We start from the raw sequence: 16,324 nt of genomic DNA, 5'->3' as shown, positions 1-16,324 counted from the left end.
TCGAACATTTCGCCTGCTGAACTGGCCTTGCTGTGATGATGGTGCAAGGAGTTTGCAGAGCAAGCTTTTGCCCTTATTCGTACTTACTGGTCCATCTTTCATTCTCTGTGTTTGTGCGTTCCTGAAGTCGCGACTTTCCGAACACCTAGAGATTCCAGGTACGGTAGGCTTTTCGGGCACCAGTGTTTCGAGAGTGTCTAGGCCCACCGGTTCGCGCCGTCGTGGAATAGCGTCCTGTGTGCGTTTGCAGTCTGTCAGATTCAGCTTTCAGACGGCGGGTGCTTATCGTGACTTGTCCACGCAGAAGGAATCTCGAGGTAGATGGTCTCACGTACCTAGTGTTTCCTGTCTACCTAGTTCAGGGGCTGGAAGAGAGTAATAACAGATTGCCGGTTCCAGACCAACTGCGAACCTGCTGTGCCTGCGCAGAAGAGTGGATGACTAAGCACCGTCTCGCCAAACCTGCTTTATATGGTGTGATGCCTCACCGCCTGCCTAAATCCGGCGATGGCGGTGACTGGCTGCGGCAGAATTTTTATGACATCCACTACAGTAGCAGAGTGCGGATTTGCGTCGCCCACCTCGCTGCGGATGTGGTTTTGGACATCGACTGGTAGAGCAGAAAGAGATTCTCACCTACTGTTACTTGCGGAATTCCAGCATCAAACCATGCAGCCCGAATGAGGCTCAGTCTGATCTTCCTCCCTTCCCTGAGCACCCTTCCTCCCCTCCAATAAACAGTCCCGATGCCGCCGAAGAAGAAAGTCGACGGCTCTGTCGCCGCACCTCAGCAGGCGTCTCGAAATGCAGTGACAAAGGTGCGTCAATACTCTTGCAACATTTTGCTGAACCTGTGTCTCTGGGGCTAATTTGCTAACTGCAGAAGTCGGTCTCTCGCAAGGCCGGCACTAAAGAAGGTGCTGTGGACGATTCCACGACCGTGCCAGGTCGAAATATGAAGGAGGATGGCAAGGGCGAAAAACATGGCCGCAAACCATATCACCATACAGACAGCTTCGATGCAGCTCTGGAACCATTCTACTACGACAAATCTCTCACAGATCCGATCGATACCGCTCGGGACAAATGGAATTTGCTACCAGCCTTCCTCAAAGTCAAAGGACTTGTTAAACAGCATATTGACTCCTTCAACCACTTCGTCGAGGTCGAATTGAAGAAGATCATTGACGCCGAGCCGGTCATCACCAGCGACATCGATCCAGACTTCTACATCAAATATGAAAACATCTATGTTGGCAAGCCTCGGAGGTATGATGAGCACATGGGCGATTTCAGAGATTCGAAGGAGGAATCCACAGTCACGCCCAACGAATGTCGGCTGCGTGACATGACTTATGCGGCACCCATCCTTGTGGACATCAGATACACGAAATCGAAGGTGGCATATCGACGAAAAGGGATGCCCATTGGCCGCCTGCCTATCATGCTGAGAAGCTCCAAATGCGTTCTGGCAAACAAGTCGGAAGCCGAAATGTGTGCAATGGATGAATGTCCTTTGGACCCTGGCGGGTATTTCATCGTTAATGGAACAGAGAAGGTCATCTTGGTCCAGGAACAGCTGAGCAAGAATCGAATCATCGTGGAAGCCGACGCGAAGAAGGAGTTGATCACGGCCTCAGTCACCAGCTCTACGCACGCCAGAAAATCCAAGAGTTATATTGTCCTGAAGAAAGACATGCTGTACATGCGGCATAACATTTTGAACGAAGACGTGCCCATTTGTATTCTGCTGAAAGCGATGGGTGTGACATCAGATATGGATATGATGGCTATTGTGGCAGGGAAGGATATGACTCTGCAGGACGACTTTGCGATCAACTTTGAAGAGACCATCAAGCTTGGGATTCACACACAACAACAGGCACTGGACTATCTCGGCGCTAGGATCAAGATCACTCGGAAGCCCACACCGTTTGGGCAATCACGTCGAAATTACGTCCAGGAGGCTTTGGAGGCCGTCAGCAATGTCTTTATTGCTCATGTCCCGATCGAAAACTTGAACTTCAGACCAAAGGCAATCTACGTCGCGCATATGGCTCGCAGGGTCCTCATGGCCAAGCAAAACCCGGCGCTTGTCGATGACAGAGATTACGTCGGCAACAAGCGGTTGGAATTGGCTGGTCAGTTGCTGTCCCTGCTGTTCGAAGACTTGTTTAAGAAGTACAATTACGACATCAAGATGAACATGGACAAGGTTTTGCGCAAACCGAATAGAACCGAGATGGCGGATCCCTGTACGGTCATGATGGGCCATGCGAACCACATTACTCAGGGAATGAACAGGGCTATCGCGACTGGTAACTGGAATCTCAAGCGATTCAGGATGGACCGAGCAGGTGTCACTCATTTATTGAGTCGATTGAGTTTCATTGCTTCCCTTGGTATGATGACACGGATCTCGAGTCAATTCGAAAAGACTCGAAAAGTCAGTGGTCCCAGAGCGCTGCAGCCTTCGTCCTTTGGTATGCTTTGTCCTGCCGACACACCCGAAGGTGAGGCTTGTGGTTTGGTCAAAAATCTTGCCCTCATGACACATATCACAACCGATGATGAGGAAGATCCAATTAAGCGTTTGATCTTCATGCTTGGGGCTGAAGATGTGGCCACCGTTGGAGGGTCAGAACTCTACGCTCCAGGGTCATATCTTGTCCTCCTGAACGGAACTCCTGTGGCTACCACGAGACACCCTTCCCAGTTTTTGACCTCGTTCCGACGTCTGCGCAGATCCGGACGGATATCTGAGTTTGTCTCCATCTTCATAAACCACCATCACAGCACGATCCACGTCGCGACCGATGAGGGACGAATATGTCGCCCACTCATTATCGTCGAAGACAAGAAGTCTAAGGTCACTAAGCGGTACCTGAAGTCTTTACGGCAGGGATCCATGGATTTCGACGACTTTTTGGCCCGTGGACTGGTTGAATACTTGGATGTCAACGAGGAGAACGACAGCAACATTGCATTGTACGAGTCCAACATCAACGCCACCACCACTCACCTTGAGATTGAACCCTTTACAATCCTCGGCGCCGTTGCTGGGTTGATCCCCTACCCTCATCACAACCAGTCACCTCGAAATACGTACCAGTGCGCTATGGGTAAGCAAGCTATTGGGTTCATCGCCAACAACCAATTCCTGCGCATTGACACGTTGCTCTACCTGATGGTGTACCCACAAAAGCCTCTCGTGACGACCAGAACTATTGAATTGGTCAAGTACGACAAACTTCCTGCTGGCCAGAATGCCACAGTAGCCGTCATGTCCTACAGTGGCTACGATATTGAAGACGCTCTTGTTCTCAACAAAGCATCGGTGGATCGTGGCTATGGCCGTTGCCAAGCGCTACGCAAATATCCAGTCAGCCTGAAGCTTTATGCCAACGGCAGCAAGGACACCATCGAGGGCCCTACAATGGAGAATGGGGTTCCCATCAAAGCACATGCCTTGCTTGACGAAGACGGCATTGCCTCCGTGGGTGCTAAAGTTAGTCAAGGCGAAGTCTACGTCAACAAGTACATCCCCGAGAACTCCAACTCCTCCGGCCTGTCAGATGCAGGGTCAAACAGTCTAGGGGCATCGCTGATCCCACAAGCCCAGAAGTACCGACTTTACGATCACAGTTATATCGACAAAGTGATGGTGTCCGAGGTGGAATCAGGCAACCAGCTCATCAAGATCCAAACCCGACAAACCCGGCTTCCAGAGGTCGGTGACAAATTTTCGTCTCGACACGGACAGAAGGGTGTTGTGGGGATCATCGCCGAGCAAGTGGACATGCCTTTCTCCGACCGTGGCATCACGCCCGACATCATCATGAACCCGCATGGTTTCCCATCGCGTATGACGGTCGGCAAGATGCTGGAACTGGTGGCCGGCAAAGCCGGCATAGTGAAGGGGAAGTTCGAATACGGCACTGCGTTCGGAGGCAGTAAACTTGAAGACTTGTCTCGAGCGCTTCTCGAGGCCGGCTACAGTTATGACGGCAAGGACTACCTCACATCCGGCACCACCGGCGAGCCGCTCCCCGCGTATGTCTTCATGGGCCCTATCTATTACCAGAAGCTCAAGCACATGGTCCAAGACAAAATGCACAGTCGGTCTCGGGGTCCTCGAGCCATCCTTACCCGCCAGCCGACAGAAGGACGATCGAGAGACGGTGGTTTGCGATTAGGAGAAATGGAGCGAGACTGTCTCATCGCGTACGGCGCGTCTCAGTTGCTTCGTGAGCGATTGATGCTGTCCAGCGACAAGCATGAAGTCGATGTCTGCGAGTCTTGCGGCTTCATGGCCTTTGGGCGCTGGTGCCAGCGGTGCAGCACGGCCGGGGAACCAGGGTCCAACGTTGTCCGAATGACTTTGCCGTATGCGTTCAAGCTGTTGCTCAACGAGCTGGGCAGTATGAACGTGAATACGAGGTTGATCGTCTCGGACGAGTTTCCTGCCGACGGGTCGAGAAGAGCATGATCCGCGGGCATCCATCGAAGTTCGTCTGCATTGTGGTGTCTAGGGGTCTGATGACGCTGCTTTCTGGGCGAGAAGGATGTATGTATAATCAATTGACAAGTCATGAGCGACACGACCAGATACTGTACAAATCGGTCTTGAACGACATAGGCATGGCTTCGTACGACGTTGCATAGCATGGAAATCATGGCATAGCATAGTATAGCGATAAGTGGAATTGTTTCTATCCTCTACAGACATGGTAGAGATACCTTACGATGATCTCGTTGTCATTACCGAACACCGGCCGCCATCGATGTATGTTGCCGCGTCAAAAGAGGAGTTACTATCAATTATCGGTAAATAAGACATTATTGTCAAATATACAACTAGGTAGGTACTAAACGTGGTCTGGTAGACACAGCCAGTCAAGCAGGTACCCAGCAATATTCATAGCTACGATTGAAAGAATAATATACAATTATATCTCTAAATACAAATCAAACAGTCTTCAAAACAAGTCAAAAGAGTCTCAAACCCAAGCTTTGTACAAATGATAAATGGATGGAACATGTGATATCAACAGCCAACAACACCTGCTCACGGAACGAATCATAAACGAAAGTACCCTTTCCACATCTTCCTAGTACCCTGGCCTCAGAAACGCAAACACGCACCGTCCATTGGAAAGAGCCCCTGGTGTGAATCGGCTCATGAAAGAGATTCTGGGCCATCCTACTAGATGCTGCTCCCGGAATGGGTGGTATTCTGGCCCCTGATGATCCTCTTCTCTTTCTGGGCAGCATTGGCGTCGCTTCATCGTGAGAGAACGACTGAGGAGTGGGGGCCTCTGAATGTGAGGGGATTCCATAAGGCTCGGGCCAGAGCTCCATTCCCTCGGCCCTGTAACGCTTTTTGACGCAGGGCACAAACACGACACGACGTTCACCGTTCTTGTAGAAATCAGTTCACGGGCTTGAACCAGACATTCTCCCTGTTAGTTTCGGAATACAAGGTCCGCCAATTTCCTGCCGGCCGGTTCCAATCCTCCGGGAACCTGCCATATTTGGTCTTGGGGAGCTTGAGACGTGGGATGTCCGGGTTCACGAACTGGTCGCGAACCAGGTATTCGAAGTCATCGGCCTGCGCGTGAAACGGGGCATCGCCCAAGGGTAGATCGTTGATTTCGTGGTCACGATAGTAGAGCTTCTCTTCCGGCAAGGGCGGGGGTGTTACGTTGACATCTCCTCCAGCAGCGGCATGGGCTTCCGCGCGGGCGCGTCTGACTCGACGTTCCGCTAGTCGCAGGCCTCTGAGGGTGGCATCCATCAGTTCCACCTGGCTCGGGCGGTTCGCTGGGTCGGGGTCGATGCAGCGGTGGATCAGGTGTCGTAGGCGACTGCTGTACACGCCGGGAAGCTTGGTGCGCACTTTGGAGACCTGGTGGTTTCCATTCTGTCGGTACTTGCTGTAATGCTTGGCACGGACGCGGATGAGCCGGCGGTCTCTGCTCAGTGTGGTGACGGCATACATGGTCGCTCCGGCGCCGTAGATCTGCAGTAGAGTCAGTTAAGTCAACAGGAAAAATCAGAAAAAATTTGATTGGGGAGGTGGAAACAACTTGATGAGGTATGTTCCAGAGGCGCAATTCATGTGGGCTCGGGCCTTGTAGGACTTACATTCAGAGAGTGGTCAAAGGATATGTCGCCGGCAGGGTTCTTGTAGTTCCATTTGCGCTGCATTGCCCTTGCGTGCTTGTAGTCGAGTCGTCTGCCTTTCTCGTCGTGGATCCAAGTGATCGCTCCATTGGGCGGACTCTTCCAGTGTGCGCCGTAGAATAATTGTTCCTAATGTCGCTGTTAGCTGATAAATGCTCAAGGATGGGAAAGTAAATGACCGGGGTGGGATGGCCTGCAGCTGGGGTACTTACCGTGGCCTTGTATGCTCTGGTGCCTCGCCACCAGTAGCTGAAAGGATTCCTCATGTCGCTGATGCTAGTGTAATCTGACATGCCGTAGTCGGAAAGGAGGGGTTCGGGCAAGTCATGAATCTCAGGCTCATCCGGCGGATACGGCGCGAAGGGTTCGTATCCGAGCAGGACATTCCCGGGCTTCATGTCGAGGTGGAGGCAAACTATGCCCTGGTCTTTCACATCTTGGTCATAATCGTCGAAATATCTGTCATCCATGGCTAGACTGTCAAAGTTGGGCCCGCTACGCAGCGCCTCACACGCAACTGCTAGCCGGTGAAATACGTGCCAGACAAAGACTTCCGGAAGATGATGATTCCAAGCACGATAAAGCCGCCTCAGATGGTCAAGGTCACCGTGTCGGCAGAATTCCAGATAGAATCGGTATCGTCCCTGCTCATCCGCCCTGTGGTCCGAAATGAACTTGTACTTCCGCAGGTGTGGAGCAACGCGATCATCTTTCCAGTTGAGATCAGACTGGATCGTAGCTTCTCGCAGAAGCCGAGGTTTGTTTTTTATGTCGGAGACTTCTGGATCGTGGGTAGGTGGATGCGCCTCGTCGTAGACGGATTCTTTGAGGGCCAATTCGTCTACGGGGATGTTTTTCGCATTTCGCTTCTCCCATAGCCCAACGCGGCCATATGTCCCTGCACCCAGAAGTCGGACAGGACCCCATTCGTCGTCTTCGTCGCGATTTCGTTCAAGATTGAGACGTCGTAGCATGAACGCCTGGTTCTCCACTTTGCCGCCAAACGCGCCCCGGTGTATCCTGGAATAGTACCATTGTCGGTCAAGGTCTGTTCCAGGTTCTCGCAGATTGTAATTATCTGGATCGTAGTCGACCCAATAGTCGTCTTTGGTAAAGTGAGGCACTTGTAAATGCCCAGAACCAACCGGAGGCATCTTACCCAGCAGTAAGCAGTAAAGGTTGATAGGCAAGGTAAAAATGCAAAATTAATAGCGGGAGGAGTGGTCAAGAAGGGAGTGGTTTAGCAGGCAAACAAGAGTGAATCTGCCCCAAGAGCGTCTAACGGCATGAAAGACAGACCATGAGAGGAAGTTCAGGGGAGGATTTCCTCCTTAAAGGATTTCCGAAAGCATCATCTCGCGGGGATCGACAAACAAAGAGGTTACCTAACTCCTGAACGCAAACAACACGGCAATAACGTGGAAGAAAGAAGTCTGCGCGATATATGCGAGTAGCAACGGCATTGTGGAGTTTTTATGGTTCCCCAGGACTGCGATCTTCGTGAGTATTATGACAACCATCTTACCTGGGGGGTAGTGTCTGAGAGCCATAAGGCATACGTGCGTACAGCCTTCTGTGCAAATGGCCGAAGACACTGGTGCAATCACATTACTGTGCGACACTAGCACTTTGCATGCATTGAGATCGGAAGTACAAAGGAAGATGAGTTCGAGGTCGAGGTCGAGGTCGAGTAACACGTTGTTGGTCAATGTCGTTGGATCAAAGAATAGAGACCAGCCGCATATGGACTAGCGTATGACAATCTTGACACGTGATCTTTTCCTGGAGGAAGGTTAGCCGAGCACCGCTCCATCTCTGGGTGAAGAGATATCAGAACTTGAATTGTGTAACAGATCGTGGGACCCGGGTACCTGGTACGTTGGCACTGTTCAGGCGCGCGTGAGGGTCCAAATCTGGGGATCTGCCAAATGTCTGGTGTTGTACTGGGCTCAATCAATGCCAATCTCGTAGTTTCCGGGGTAGTTCCGGAATGATGGTCTGACCGGGCTTCAGATATGTCTCAAGCATCATATCCACGGATACGGGAGGGACAGGCAATTGTACTATATAGATTCAATGTTGGTAGAATATGCATGAGTCAACACGAAAAACCAGGTGGAGAGGTGGCGGTTGCTGGAGTGCGGACTGCAGACCTACATCATGACCTTGAGCATCTCCACGGTTATCTCTTCAGGCCTCCCACCTTTCCGTCCATCAATACCTCTTTGATTTCTCTTCTCCCAACATCACCCTACACATTGATCCCGTGGAGATCAGCAAGAACCCGTACCCTAGGTCTTGGCCGCGACTATCTTGCCTCAGCTCAACTCGCATTGTCTCGTTCAAGATGGCTATCGATGGAATCCCCAAAGAAATGCTCGCCGTGCAAGTCGTAGAGGTATGGGCATCTCCCTCGTCTGAAAGATATCAAACTAGGCAGACCACGCAGCTAAGACAGCCATTGTAGTTCAACAAGCCGTATAAAATCCACAAAATCCCTACTCCGACGCAACTCGGCGACTATGAAATCCTGCTCAAGACCGTCGTCGCATCTCTCTGCCACACGGATTCGATGGTCGCGGAGGGCAAATTTCCCACAAAGCTACCCTGTATCGCGTCACATGAGGGGACAGGTGTCGTCAAGGCAGTAGGTTCCAAGGTAACCAATTTCAAAGTGGGCGACAGAGTCATGTCTGGTGTTCCCAAGAACGCGTGCGGGAGATGCTACAATTGCAAGGGGCCGAACGACTGGCATCAGTACTGCGAGAACATCGAAGGCCACATTGGTGTCATGGTCGACGGAGCTTTCGCAGAGTATCACGTTGTCGACTGCAGAACTAGCTGCCACATCCCAGACAAAGTCAGCTACGCCAGTGCCGCCCCTCTCGCCTGCGCGGGTTGTACCATCTACCGAGCCCTGATCGTCAGCGAGGTCAAGCAAGGCGACTGGCTGGCCATTGTCGGCGCCGGTGGTGGGTTAGGCCATCTCGGAATACAGTTCGCGCTGGCCAAGGACATTAACGTGATTGCGATCGACGCTCGAGACGAAGCACTAGAGCTATGCAAGCAAGCCGGTGCCCAGCATGTTCTTGACGCCAGAGACGGCAAAGAGAAAGTCGTCAAGGATGTCAAAGCACTGACAGACGGATTGGGAGTTCACGCTGCCATCAATGTCAGCGACCACGAAACCGCAGCCGATACGGCCTGCGCTGTGACGCGGATGCATGGCACTATGGTGCAGACCGCGCAGCCAGACCGCGTTTGCGTTGCTTTTCAAGAACTCGTCTTCCGCGACATCCGAATCAAGGGCACATTGATCGCAGGACAGGAATACAGCCAGCAGATGCTGGATGATGTGGCAAGGTACGATATCAAGGTCAAAACCAATGTCTTCTACGGTCTGGAGGAGGTGACGAAGATGGTGGAACTCGCTCATTCGGGCAAGATGCAGGGGAAGGCCGTGTGCGTGGTTGATCGGGCCGAGTTTGAAAAGGAGAAGGCGACGGTGTAGAATCTGTTCTCTTAGCGAATTGACCAGAGATGGCGTCGTGTCCACCGGGACGAGCACTTGCAATAGCTTGAGGGTGCGAACAGCATCTTCTCCATGCCATGCTATGCCATGCTTTGATAAACAACTTTCATTGAAGAAGCGTAAACAGCAATCTGTATGTAGAATTGGTTGAGGAAGGTCTAGCGAACCTCATCGTCTCCTCTCCGAGTCTTTATCATTATTGCGGGCTCGCGGGGTTGAACTCCTCCGATTCGGGACGAATAAGTTCAATCAGCGGGAGGAGTCGGAGTCGCTTTTATTTGGGATGGAATCCTCTTGATGAGCACTGTTCACTACATCTCGCATCTTTCTTCTCACTTTGCACAACCCACTGCACTGCATTGTACAACACACCAAAATGTCCTCTACGATGAACGGCGCTCCTTCGGCCGCCGACCTTCCCCTGCCCACCGACGCCAGTCTCTCCCATGGAAGTCTCGCCGACCTGCTCCCCTCGCATTTCACGACAGACATCACCAGCTGGCTCGCAGAAGACACTCCTTCGTTTGACTATGGCGGCTTTGTCGTAGGCTCCGACCCACGCTCCGCCCAATTGCTGTGCAAATCTGCTGGCGTCCTTGCCGGAGTACCCTTCTTCGACGAAGTATTCCGCCAGCTCGACTGCACCGTTGAATGGCATTACAACGAAGGAACATACCTGGATCCTGCAAAGTCAGGCGGGAAGATTTCCGTGGCCACTGTGAGGGGTCCGACGCGCAAACTTCTGCTAGGGGAGAGAGTAGCGTTAAATACCTTGTCGAGATGCAGCGGCGTGGCGACCAAGAGCCGGACAATGCTGGAGCTGGTGCGAGGAGCAGGCTACAAAGGCGTGCTGGCTGGAACGAGAAAGACCACTCCGGGGTTCAGACTGGTTGAGAAATACGGCATGTTGGTCGGAGGTATCGATGGTCACCGACACGATCTGAGCAGCATGATCATGCTGAAAGACAACCACATCTGGGCGAAAGGCAGTATCACCAACGCCGTCAAGGCGGCGCGAGCAGTCGGGGGCTTTGCTCTGAAGATCGAAGTCGAAGTCCAGAGCGAGGCGGAGGCAGACGAGGCCATCGAAGCCGGCGCTGATGTGGTGATGCTGGACAACTTCGATGGCGAAGGTCTGAAAGTTGCCGCAAGAAGTCTGAAAGACCGCTGGCGTGGCAAGCGACAAGTCCTGCTGGAGAGTAGCGGTGGGCTTACAGAGCAGAATGTCAAGGGGTACATCAATAACGGTAAGCCATGCTTTTCCTTGGATTTGGTCTCTCCGCTGAACTTTTCACCTCCAGATATCGATATCATCTCCACCAGTGCTGTTCACCAAGGTGTATCGCATGTCGACTTCTCATTGAAGATCGACCATTAACTGGCCTCCTCTGTCCTCTGCCTCTCTACCTCTCAGTCAGTCCGGCTCATGCCACGCTATTGTCTCCGCAACCGAATGGCTTTGCCTCAGCGGCATCAAATACCCCTGGGTACCCCTTCTCTCTCCTTAACCTTACCCAGATTTAGTCTTTCCCGCAGCATCCAGCCTTCGCAGCTCTAGCCACCGTCCAATCCAAACCAGGGCTGCATGCGCAAGAAACACCCCCCTCTGCGGCGCGCCCTCCCCGAACTCCGGATCAACCCATTTCGTCCCGGGGTACAAAATCGCCGAAACGCCCGTCGCCCAGTACAATGTGCCCACGAGCGCCGCTGTGGTGATGGAATCCTTTGCCACTCTTATGTCACGCACAGGTCGCCAGGTGAAATAGGCGGTCAACAGACCCAGGCTCAGACCCATCGACATGGTCTGACCGTTGTGGAAGCGTGCATGTGGTGGCCAGTTTGGGTTCTTTACGTGCGTGTCGTTCCAGTCGGCAATGTAGCATGAGATGGAAGTGCTCAAGGCCACCAGGCTCAGGCAGATTCTCCCTGGCGTCACTGGGGGGACTTGGGCCATTTTGAAATGCTGAAAAGTTATCAGAGAGAGGATAGTATAGCCTCTGTTCTGAGAGATGGTCGGTCTCTGTGTTCGTATACCGGCAGCAAGTCAATACAAGACGAATGGAATGACTCTTTCAGAGGTACCAGAATGATTTGTATAAGCGTGTTGATCGAATCTTGCTGTGAAGCCTTTTCGTGATTTGTTCGATCTGACTGTAGATGAAGCGGACGACCTTATGAGTTCCGGACTATTGCAGAGAGGAATGCGCTCCCTGGTGTCTAGCCGGTCCCGAATAGTAGTCCGACCTGGATTCTGAGCTTGGTCGGGATCTACTAGACCTCAGTCGTTTGTTGTCTGCTCGAGACAGAAGAGAAGAAATGGAGTGTGATAGTGTCGGAGTCCGACCACCTCAGGTAGTACTACCAAGGTTTCGGACCTCCTTGTGTCGTACTGTGGTACAAACAATCTTGTAAACGTCATTCACGGTCCAGGAATCAATTCTCTAGTATAAGTTACCAAATACCAATTTTATAATTGGAACGGCCTCACCATGTATAGATGCCCATTTTAGGCCTGTCAAAGAAACCAGACACGTTACATTACCTTATGGTTTGTCCAGCCAGAAAGAAATTGTTAAAGGTTCGTGTCTCGACCTGATTTGCATGTCCGAATTGTTCCTCCTGGCCTCGATTGTCTTGCATTCTATTGCACCTTGGCGAGCGCGTTCTACGATCTCTGTGTCTCGTGTGTAAAAGGTGGCCGGGGGAACTTTGGAGCACCGCTTAAAGGCAACGACTACACAGTAGATTTGCTGTGTAGGAGACCGCCGAAAACTCTATGAGCTGGCTGGAGGTAATGAAACTACTGCTAGTACGTACACGGAAGCAGGGTCCTCCATTGACCAGTTTGTACGCGCTCTGCTGATGCGAAATCGCCAGATAGTTGTGAAGAAGCAGCCGGTATCATTTAATGAGCCCGTGCCCCGAAAGACGAGAGATATTGCTGCGATTGCACCTCCTCTCCACCCTGAGGTCCGTATATACTGATGTATAACTATCCTCTCTTGCTCACACAATCACCCCCGGAAACCTTCGGTCATCTCACACGTCTGGACTTCCACTCCTACCCTCTTGTTGCGGATCAGCATCTCCCACCCAGCCGGATTCTAGAACATAAAGTAAACGATTCTCATCGGCAAACTCGCGTTCTTCCTCTTCTCCATCAGAGCATGATGAGCCACCCAGTCAATCTCTCTACGTCCCGTGTCAAGGTCGATCTGATCGAGTTTCAACCACCCCTGTCTCTTCCACAGATACCCACAGAGCCAGAAGAACATGACGACCGGCAGGGCGAGGTATGCCTTGAAGAACCCCTCCGCGTCATTGGTCCCGCCGCCAGGAGGCCAGATAGCCACGTAAAACTGGGCAATCAGCACCAGAACAATGAGGACCAAGCCCGTGTATGAGCCGTAGACGCCGCCGATGGCTTTGAAGGGGATCTCGTCAAGACTGCGCCCGTGGTGATGCCATGCTGCTCGGAACCGGATGTGGGCCAGGCAAATCGAGCCCCAGGTGAAAAGGGCGGCTAGTCCGGACAGCGCGAGCAGCCAGTCGAAGATTTCGATCCCGGACTCTGCAACGCCCATGTACGCCAGCGCGCCGAATGCGATGATGGTCACTGTCGAGACGGTCGGACGGCCTGCTCGATCGACGTAGGCGAAGATCTTGGGCGCATACCCCTGTTCAGCCAAGGCCGTCAATGTGCGACTGCCTCCATAGACGCCACTGTTGCCAATGGAAATGACGGAGATCAAGATGACGACATTCATGAACGAGTCGAACCCGTGGAGTCCCGCATCTTGAGCGGCCAATACAAACGGCGATGCTTGTGCGTCGATGTAAGGGTTAGCACCCAGAAGTCGCTCGTCGTCTGACCGTACAAGTAGACCGACGAAGAGTAAGGCCAGGATGTAGAAGAGAGTGATGCGCCAAAATACCTGTTTGACGGCCGACGGGAGCGACTTCAATGGCGTTCTCGACTCGGCGGCCGCGAGACCGACCAGTTCAGTACCGGAAAACGCAAACGCGGCTGTGACGAAGACAGAACAAAAGCCCTTGAAGCCGTTGCGGAATGCCCCTGGGTCATGCCACAGCCGAGCTCCCCAGTATTCGTTGTAGAGACCGTCGCTTGGACCGCCTCCACAGACACAGACCAGGCCGATGATCATAAAGATCACGATGGCTGAGAGCTTGAGGGCGCTCGACCAGAATTCTTCCTCGCCATAACCCAGCACTCCGAAGACGTTGATGATCAGGATGATGGCCAGGAACATCGATATCCATACGGCGACATGCACGTCTGAAGTCCAGAAATAGATGGTGAACGAAGCCACCGTAATTTCGAGAGGTAGGACGATCGCCCATTGGAAACAATAATTCCATCCCATCGCAAAGCCCCAGGACGGATCGATAAAGCGGGTCGAGTACGTGTAGAACCCGCCGGAGATGGGGTACATGATGCACAGTTCCCCAAGGGCGAAGACGACGTTGAAGATCATGATTCCGACAATGGCGTAGTCGAGAAGTAGTGAAGCGGGACCTCCTCTTCGCAGAGCGGAGCCTGTGCCGACGAAGAGGCCAGCGCCGATTGAACCACCTGTGTGGAAGTGTAAGGATCCAGATACGCCTCTCGGATGGATGAGGGGTGACAACTTACCAATGGCAATCATGTGCATATGACGCGAACGTAGGGTCTGATTCAACTGGTTGACTTTGTCGGTGGTGGTCCTGCGCTTGAAAGATTCTGGGGTACAGCCCATTCGGGTCCAGAAGCCCAGGTTAAGGTATTGCTGGGTTCCCTCCAGTCTGCCATCTTCATAGTTGCTGGCCTTTGGGGAAGTTTCTGTACTGCTGGTTTTCTCTGGCTCGAGACCCGGCTCGCTGAATACTGGCTTATTGGAAGCCATGACAGGAACGGGAAAAAGTGGTTGAGAATGTAGGCAAGGGGGCGTGGGGAGAGACTTCAGAGACATTCGAGGAGCATTATATGGTCAAAGGGGAGCCGTTCAATGGTCGTGGCATGACGGCAGCTGGCTTACCTTTTGGACGCGTGCTAGGATCTGCGAGCGATGTACCCTCAGAGGCAACCAAGATGGAGCCAAAAGCCTTAATCCTCATGCTGCCCAAGAACAGTAACGTCGTATCTGTATCGCAATCGCAATGTCATGAATGGTTGGCCAGGCAAGACAGGACACGGCTGCTCTTCCGCTGGGGTGATAAAGCACTGCTTGGACCAAACGTGATGGCTGGGCGAGACCTACAACTGACGAGAGATATCTACGTGGTGGCTTCCCATTCGAACAACATCCTAGGAAGAGATGATCGAGAAATGTAGACTGCAATCACACATCCAGGAACACCGATTGTTCCATGGCCCATCTGATGATGATGATGGACTTTGGCAAACTTCCGCCTGGGCGCCGAGCGGCCAAGGCTGGGCGGAGAGTATGCCAAGTCTCCGCTCCGGGGCTTCGACCTGCCGATTTCGGGAAAGCGAGCGGGATCAGCCCCTGACAGTGCTGGGCATTTGTCTCTGTTGCGTGTCATTTGCCAGTTTCCAGTCAAATGCCTGTATATTCCTGGATATGTTAATCGTGGCGCCCATCGATGTAACGCCAATCTCCCAGATCGACCTCGGGGTCGATAAGCGTAGTGTGGGTATATGTAACGGTGGGCGATCCAGGCGTAGCCTTGCCCATGTCAAGTATTTCCTTGTGTGGGAGGTCCCATCTCAGGCGTCTGTTGCCCTTGCGCGGACAGTGGAATTGAGCGGAAGACATTGGCCACGGAGGCTTGGAGAAGGCTCAATACCCTCAACGTGGCTGCACCTCCGGAAATTGCGAATCAGTCTTGGAACCATCTGGTATGGGGGGCACCTCGACCATATTGGATACTTGAGTGCATCCAGTGATGGACCTGCCGGCCTTTGCAGCAAGCCCGCTGTTGCATTCGCTTGGAGGAAGACACATCCTCGAAGGGGTTCATTGGACCTTCCCAGTCAAAGCTCGACTAACGCAGACATGTTACGTACGAGTATCAGCTCGTAGCATGGCGCCAGATATGCCATCTCCGGTCTTGTCTTTTTCCACAATCCGAGATACCAAGAGATGTATGGGCCGAGACTTCAGACGACCTTCTTCAGAGGTGCTCTGTGAGGTCGAGGCACCGATAGTAGTTCTTCACCTGACTGGGTAAGCTGCTCATGAGAGACGAGACTGTGGCCGAGGAAAGCGACGGCTGCTTGGTAGCGATAACACGCCGGTACGTATCCGTAAAGGGTTGTCCGGCATGCAGTATCAATCATTCAGAATATGCAGTGTCTTCACAGGACGGAATATCCCATCTTGATAGGAGGATGCCTGAAGCGCAAGATGATCGCCTCCAGTGTACTGCTCCTACCTACCTAGATATATGTCCCAATACTTACAGGTACTAGTAGCACGAATGGCGCACAAGGAGGACAGTGCCTTTCGAGACATGTAACTCTGTACTGCTAGTAGGATCATCAACCTTGGAAGTCAGATGGGAAGGATTCATCGTGACGGGGAGGCGTCAAAGAAGAGTTTGCCAAGGTCCGACGTCATTGGCGCAATAGGATAGAACCCCGAG

The 16,324-nt window shown here is 52.5% G+C and overlaps 6 protein-coding genes across 6 annotated transcripts; 3 read left to right on the top strand and 3 right to left on the bottom strand.

Moving 5' to 3' along the window:
* Positions 1 to 955: 955 nt before the first annotated feature.
* On the top strand, positions 956 to 4,489 carry A1O1_02362 (DNA-directed RNA polymerase III subunit RPC2; the record flags this gene model as incomplete). The annotated part of the gene is made up of 1 exon (XM_007723273.1): positions 956 to 4,489. The coding sequence occupies one exon, from the start codon at positions 956 to 958 to the stop codon at positions 4,487 to 4,489; it is 3,534 nt and encodes a 1,177-aa protein (XP_007721463.1).
* A 942-nt stretch (positions 4,490 to 5,431) lies between these two features.
* On the bottom strand, positions 5,432 to 7,340 carry A1O1_02361 (serine/threonine protein kinase; the record flags this gene model as incomplete). Its single annotated transcript, XM_007723272.1, has 3 exons — positions 5,432 to 6,022; positions 6,148 to 6,315; positions 6,399 to 7,340. The coding sequence occupies 3 exons, from the start codon at positions 7,338 to 7,340 to the stop codon at positions 5,432 to 5,434; spliced, it is 1,701 nt and encodes a 566-aa protein (XP_007721462.1).
* Positions 7,341 to 8,533: 1,193 nt separating this feature from the next.
* Positions 8,534 to 9,697, top strand: A1O1_02360 (uncharacterized protein; the record flags this gene model as incomplete). The annotated part of the gene is made up of 2 exons (XM_007723271.1): positions 8,534 to 8,584; positions 8,654 to 9,697. 2 exons carry the CDS (start codon positions 8,534 to 8,536, stop codon positions 9,695 to 9,697), a joined length of 1,095 nt encoding a protein of 364 aa, XP_007721461.1.
* A 397-nt stretch (positions 9,698 to 10,094) lies between these two features.
* A1O1_02359 (nicotinate-nucleotide diphosphorylase (carboxylating)) lies at positions 10,095 to 11,096 on the top strand (the record flags this gene model as incomplete). The annotated part of the gene is made up of 2 exons (XM_007723270.1): positions 10,095 to 10,965; positions 11,020 to 11,096. 2 exons carry the CDS (start codon positions 10,095 to 10,097, stop codon positions 11,094 to 11,096), a joined length of 948 nt encoding a protein of 315 aa, XP_007721460.1.
* Positions 11,097 to 11,228: 132 nt separating this feature from the next.
* A1O1_02358 (uncharacterized protein) lies at positions 11,229 to 11,672 on the bottom strand (the record flags this gene model as incomplete). The annotated part of the gene is made up of 1 exon (XM_007723269.1): positions 11,229 to 11,672. One exon carries the CDS (start codon positions 11,670 to 11,672, stop codon positions 11,229 to 11,231), a length of 444 nt encoding a protein of 147 aa, XP_007721459.1.
* A 1,150-nt stretch (positions 11,673 to 12,822) lies between these two features.
* A1O1_02357 (amino-acid permease inda1) lies at positions 12,823 to 14,622 on the bottom strand (the record flags this gene model as incomplete). The annotated part of the gene is made up of 2 exons (XM_007723268.1): positions 12,823 to 14,312; positions 14,373 to 14,622. 2 exons carry the CDS (start codon positions 14,620 to 14,622, stop codon positions 12,823 to 12,825), a joined length of 1,740 nt encoding a protein of 579 aa, XP_007721458.1.
* Between the last annotated feature and the right edge of the window lie 1,702 nt (positions 14,623 to 16,324).

Source organism: Capronia coronata (assembly GCF_000585585.1).
Source record: "Capronia coronata CBS 617.96 chromosome Unknown acBCG-supercont1.2, whole genome shotgun sequence".
NCBI classification, from domain to species: domain Eukaryota; kingdom Fungi; phylum Ascomycota; class Eurotiomycetes; order Chaetothyriales; family Herpotrichiellaceae; genus Capronia; species Capronia coronata.
The sequence above is the reverse complement of the archived record's forward strand: the minus strand, read 5'-3'. Positions and strand labels throughout refer to the sequence as shown.